At 53.9% G+C, this 6,191-nt stretch overlaps 1 protein-coding gene across 3 annotated transcripts; it reads left to right on the forward strand.

The window, feature by feature from the left end:
• Positions 1 to 346: 346 nt before the first annotated feature.
• Positions 347 to 3,782, forward strand: COPS7A (COP9 signalosome subunit 7A). Of its 3 annotated transcripts, none has more exons than XM_062617644.1 (8): positions 347 to 585; positions 701 to 776; positions 1,356 to 1,444; positions 1,519 to 1,721; positions 2,193 to 2,298; positions 2,691 to 2,842; positions 3,162 to 3,227; positions 3,507 to 3,782. In XM_062617644.1, the coding sequence occupies exons 1-7, from the start codon at positions 424 to 426 to the stop codon at positions 3,199 to 3,201; spliced, it is 828 nt and encodes a 275-aa protein (XP_062473628.1). In that variant the 5' UTR covers positions 347 to 423; the 3' UTR covers positions 3,202 to 3,227; positions 3,507 to 3,782. The 3 variants fall into 3 exon arrangements, with proteins under 3 accessions (XP_062473628.1, XP_062473636.1, XP_062473619.1); XM_062617652.1 differs by having other exon boundaries at positions 3,556 to 3,782; XM_062617635.1 differs by having other exon boundaries at positions 3,162 to 3,782.
• Positions 3,783 to 6,191: the final 2,409 nt, after the last annotated feature.

The following is a 6,191-nucleotide window of genomic DNA, read 5'->3' on the forward strand; positions in this document are numbered from 1 at the left end:
AGTGGAACAGACAAAAGATGGTGCCATGCATTAGTGTCTCTTTCCTCACCGGTTATGTTGGCACAGGACAGATAAAGAGCAGATATTCACCAATACGTGCGGACAGGCTCACAAACGCGGGGCTGGGACACGCGGCCGCCGCACACCGCTCCAGCCGGCGGCGCACACCCCGGCCGGAAGGGGGCGTCCTAGCGCCGGGCCCACCACGCCACTCGTCCTTCTGGGCTGCCAATGGGGAAGCAGCGGAGGCGGGTCCTGCCGCTGCCTCTGCCAGTCGGAGGCGGGGCGGGGCAGCGTTAGCACCCGGAAGCGGCCTCTCTGCGCTTGCGGTGCCACAGAGCAGTAGTGGCGGGGCGGGGGCTGAGGCCTGCGTGAGGGCGACCGCGGCGAGGCCCGAGCCCCGCGGGGGGCGGCGACAGCGCTATGGCGGCCGAGGGGAAGGTGACGGGGCAGAGCCAGGAGCAGTTCCTGCTGTTGGCCAAGGCGGCCCGCGGCGCCGCCCTCGCCAGCCTCATCCACCAGGTGCTGGAGGCCCCGGGCATCTACGTGTTCGGGGAGCTGCTGGACATGCCCGCCGTCCGGGAGGTGAGACCGGGCAGGCCCCATGGCGCGGCGCGGCCCGCACCGGGCGGCAGGCCCGCCGGGCCCTGCGCGCGGCCCGGCCCGGAGCGCGGCGGAGCCTGACCGTGTGTCCCCGCAGTTGGCCGACAGCGAGTTCTCCCCCGTCTTCCGCCTCCTGACCATCTTCGCCTACGGCACCTACGCGGACTACCTGGGTGAGGCCCGGCCCGGCCCCGCGGCGGCGGGGGCACAGCGCGATTCACCCCGCCCCGGGGGGGGGTGGTCCTTCGGTGCGGAACCCGTGCCAGAGCCACGGGGCCTTGTAGGCTCTCGCTCAACCTGCCTCCTATGCGGCCAGGGCCGTGCCTCCAGCGCTACGGCACACGCCTGGCCGCGGCTTGGGGTGCAGACCACTGGGGTAGTAATTAATAACACTGGCAGTAATTAATGCTGGCGTTTGCCAGCGGAGTGCGGAGCTTCGAAGAACGTCTTGACAAAGACGTTTTTGAGGGGCAAGCGGAAAGACTCTGGGATCCTCTGGGATGTGCAGACCCACATAAATAAGGCACAGGACAGGTAGAGAGGATGTCTTGAGGCTGAGGGGAGGAAGGCTGCTCAGAAAAGGTCTTTTGAGCAGAGGATTAATGGGGATGGTTTGGCAAGATGAAGCATCACTTGGGGGATTGGTGTGCATATGCCTTAAGAAACAGGTATGGTGCAGATCCTTCTGTGAAGGACTGGGAATGGATAAAGAGGCATAAATTCTTATACCCTGTTCTTTCCCCTGCCAATAGCTGAAGCAGCAAACCTCCCTCCCTTGACAGAGGCTCAGAAGAACAAACTAAGGCACCTGTCAGTCGTCACTCTGGCTGCCAAGATCAAGGTAGTGGCCCTATTTTTCCCCAGTTTCCCCTTCCACTGGATGACCTCATGCTAGTTACCACCGTGTTTCCACAGTGCATCCCCTACTCGGTGCTGCTGGAGCAGTTACAGCTGAAGAACGTCCGGCAACTGGAGGACCTTGTGATCGAGGCCGTGTATGCGGATGTGCTGCGAGGGAGCTTGGATCAGCGGAACCAGCGCCTGGAGGTGGATTACAGCATTGGGAGGGACATCCGGAGGGAGGAGCTAAGCACCATCACCCGCACATTGCAGGAGTGGTGAGGAGGAAGCCCCCAATACTAACACCCAAAAATGGTTGCAGGAGTGGCTGGTGGCTTCCCTGGGTCCTCTGTGTGTTGCTGGGGGGTACTGTTGTAGGTGGCCTACCTGGTCGCCTTTCCCACACTAATGGAAAGTAATTTTCCAAAAGTAATTTTCCAGATTCCTCTGTTTGTGGCTAGAGGGGTAATGAGACTGCAGCAACCTTTGCACAGTCCTGGCTGCTGGCAGGAGGCTTTCTGAGCCTGCATTTCCTAAGCTAGTGTCGCCTTGTTGTCTGTCCCCCTCCCAGGTAGTAACGTCACTACACACATTATGAGATTGGACTCTTGCTCCCGTGTCCTCCCTGAGTGGTGTAGCTGACACCTTCTGGTCTTTTTGGCCTCTAGAGTTGAAAGCTGCCATCTTTCACGTCTCTTTCTGTGCCCCGTAAATTACGTGGCCTTTTCAGTTCCACATCTTCTCTGCAGGTGCCAGGGCTGTGAGGTTGTCTTGTCGGGCATTGAGGAGCAGGTTAGCCGGGCCAACCAGCATAAAGAGCAGCAGCTGGCACTGAAGCAGCAGATAGAGAGTGAGGTGAGTGGGACAAGGAGGGAGCAGCCAGTGCCCCTCACTTTAAAATAACTGGAACCAGTACCCTGTGGTTGTTACAGGCTTTGCTCAAGTAAGGCATTACCTTTTCCCTAGGCCAGACCAGCCTGGGGCACCATGCCTGAGTAAGAGTCCTGAATTGGTGTAACATTCCTCTGCAGTGCAGGGGTCTGGGCAGCTGTTAGCTCTTTTGTTTGACCTGAGCTTGCAGCTCGGAACTCCAGAACTTGGCTTAAAAAAACCCAAACAAACCAACCCAACCGTCCTCTTCCCTCACCCCCAGCTACTTCCCAACAAACTGAAACAAAAAATCACAACAACAAAACAAACTAAATACCTTGGGAAATTCCTTGGTTCTTGCTTCTCTATTGCTGCAGGTGGCAAACCTGAAGAAGACCATTAAAGTGACAACAGCCGCCGCTGCAGCAGCCACATCCCAGGACCCAGAACAGCACCTAACAGAGCTCAGGGAGCCGGCCCCTGGCACCAACCAGCGCCAGGCCAGCAAGAAGACTTCGAAAGCCAAAGGGTGAGGAGTGGGGGCAGATGAACAGAGCCACTCTGCGTGTGTATGTGCTCAGGAGGTGAGCTGAGGGGAGCCGTGTTTCAGAGCAGTGAGGCTGCTGACTGCAGGGGTCTGCTCTCTGGACAAGTGATGGTCAGAGGTGTAGTCCCAGCTGATCTTTTCTCCTTCTCAGTTGAGGGGAAATCTATGTAGTTCTTGATCTGAAGCAGAGTTCATAAGCCTTCCTTGTGTTCTCCTTTTGCTCTTTGTGTGCATTTAGAAAAGGAAGTCGGAGATCAACCTGAGTGTCCATCCTGGTTATTTTTCTTTCCTCTCTCCACAGGCTGCGGGGCAGCGCAAAGATTTGGTCTAAATCAAACTAGTTGGATCTTCCTTCACAACTGGGAGGGTGAGAGGAAGAGAGATGGGGGATGGAGGGGTAACAAAGGTCCCAGGCGTGATGCTTCTGAGCTCTTCTCTGAGATACATCTTGCCACCTAATTCTCCTGCATGTTTGTTCTCTTTCCTATCTTCTTTACTGGCTTTCCAGGCAGCATACCTCTCCTTTTCATCACAGCATTTCACATTCAAAGCTTCCAGTTGTTTGTGTTGCTGTTTCCCCTACCACTCCAGCCCCCATCGCCTCGGCCATGTGTTTCTCTCTTTCTCTCTCCCTGTCTTCTGACAGGTCAATTTAAAGAGCCATAAAACCATGTCAGTCACTGTTGCACCCACAGGGCATCACAGAAGCTTGGAAAGAGTGTGCTGGTGCTCAGCAATCATTTTGGCTCTGAGACCCCTGGGATACTTTGCTCCAGGATGCAGCTGCCATCTTTGATTGTTTAATCTTTGTTTTGCTAGGTGGGAGGGTAGGTTTTGAAGGGATTCTTTTAAAAATATATAAATATATTATAAATATATATAAAACAATAAAAATATAGCTCTATGGACATATCTGTACAAACTTCTGCTCCTGTAGTGGTGTCCCTTTGTCTTGTATACTGATTCTGGATGTTCCAAAATTAAGTCATGATATTGAAAGCCTCTGTCCTGTTTCTGGTTGGTATATCCTGAAAACATTCACTTCCTTTTCCAAGGGCAATGCCAGGGTAGCTGTGCTGGGATGAGAGTCCATAAATCAGGAATGAATCATAAATTTTATTTAAAGAGTTTCTTGGGTGATTGATTTGCACCAGGAATGGTCAGAAGAACATGCAGCTTTTCAGGTAGTCCCAGAGGACAGTGCTGAGACTGAGGGGAAAATGAAAAGTGACGTGAGGACTTGGCCAGTAGGGTTAAAGCTACCAGAGTCCATGCCATCTGGCTGAGGTTGAATAGTATTGATGTTTGGGTGTTGATTGCTTTTGGGCAATGCTGGAGCCTGGCTGAAACAACTTGTAATGAAAGTGGCTCCTGGGAGATGCCCAGGAAACCCAGCAGGTTATCCAGAGGCTACATCCTTGAGACTGGCTCGAAGCTGCGTCAGACACAAGGGTCAGGCCGCTGGTCAGTGAGCGTGTACACTGGTGCCTCCCACCCCTGCTTGGGTCCGCCTCTTTCCTTGTGCCAATGCTAAAATGGATTCCCTGACTCTGTGTTTCACTGCTCTGGCCGAGTTTTCCCCCTGGGTCAGCTCCCAGTGCAGGCAGGTGAGAGCTGGAGATGAGGCAGTGTCAGTAGGAGCCTTGCTCAGGCTGTGGGGAGGCGGGTGAGATGGTGCTTGTTGCAGCGGTAGCCGGGTGTGATGCCATCGCAATATCGACCGCCCCCAAGTGCTGATTTGTGCAATATTGCTGTTTACTAATTCCAGGCTGCTGTCACAGCTCTGATGCTGGGTGGGAAGCCCTGTCACCTGAACCCATGAATTCATCCAGGTTTGAAGCAGCTTCCTTCTGTGTGTGTAGCCACAAGGCAGGACTCACCAGCTGGCTCTGCTGGGCAGGGCTATACCAAGCTGTCCCAGGGTAGCTGCTCTTATTGGCTGAGGTCTCTAAGAGCTACAGCAACTCACCTGTTCGAGGCTTTAGCTGTAGTCCTCTGCAGAGAAGTGCCAATTGGGAGAGGTCTAGCATAAAGCTATACCGTGGAGAGGTGCAAATCTGGCTGCAGGAGCACATAAGGGGGCAACTGAGCCAGGGCTGTCTTAACCCTTTGTCGTGGTTTGAACCCAGTCAGGCAACTCGTTCACTCACTCCCCCCTTTTTTTCCCTCCCCCTACTCCTGGAGGGATGGAGAGGAGGATCTGAAAGAATGCAACTCCCACGGGTTGAGATAAGAACAGTTTAGTAACTAAGGTATAACACAAATCACTGCTGCTACCACCAATAATGATGAAGGAAATAACAAGGGAAGAGAACACAACACCTCAGCACCAGCCAACCGATAACTTGCCCCCCCCAGCCCGACCAAGCACTGACCGATACCTCCTCCACCCCTGCAGTCTCCCAGCCCTTCCAGGTAACTCCCCGTTACATCCTGGGCATGACGTGCTGTGGTATGGAATACCTCTTTGGTCAGTTTGGGTCAGGTGTCCTGTCTCTGCTTCCTCCCGGCTTCCCCTCCTCCCTGGCAGAGCATGAGGCTCACAAAGTCCTTGGCCAAACCAAAACATCCTTGTTATCAGCTCTGTTCCCAGGCCGAAAGTCAAAACACAGCACTGCACCAGCTACCAAGAAAGAGAAACATGACTGCTACTGCTGAACCCAGGACACCCTTCTAGAGCGGTCTGACTGATTGGCAGCAATAGAGTCTACTCGATGAGTCCTGTTGTACATAAGTTGCAGGGAAGGGATTGTGACAACACTTCCAGCTTTTGTTTAAATTACGTTGAGACTTCCTCCCTCTGCACCACATCACCTTCATCTGTTTCTCTCAGTGAAGAAAATCACTGTGCTTGCTGTGTTTGTGATTGTGAGAAGCAATAAGGTCCATGCACATCAGATTCTAGCACTCCCTTGGAAGGCAAGTGCCAGCAGAAGAGGTGGTACCTGGCAAGCCCCAAGCACCTGCCAAGTGTTTGGCACGTCACACCCTTTGAAAGAGGAGCTGCTTGCAAAGCTGTTGAGGTGTGATGTGAAGGAGTGAGGAGAATCTGCTTGGGATGGAGCCAAGGAGCTGGACAAAGTATGTGTCCTAACCACCAGCTGTGGTCCAGTGGGAGCTGGGCTGGAATGGTGGCTATAACAGGGACCAGGGAGTTGAAGTTACTATTAACGGAGAAGGATGTCTGTGCCTCATAAGAGTCCTGTTGCTGAATAAGAACAGCCACAACAGCTCTTTGTCCCAAGCACCGTGGCTCTCCTCTGACCTGTTGGGCTTCGCTCTCTTTAATTGCACTGTGGCTATCGGGCACGAAGGGTCTTTTTAAATACCC

Source organism: Pezoporus occidentalis, unplaced genomic scaffold (assembly GCF_034315485.1).
Source record: "Pezoporus occidentalis ecotype Australia unplaced genomic scaffold, CSIRO_AGI_Poc_V1 ctg104, whole genome shotgun sequence".
NCBI classification, from domain to species: domain Eukaryota; kingdom Metazoa; phylum Chordata; class Aves; order Psittaciformes; family Psittacidae; genus Pezoporus; species Pezoporus occidentalis.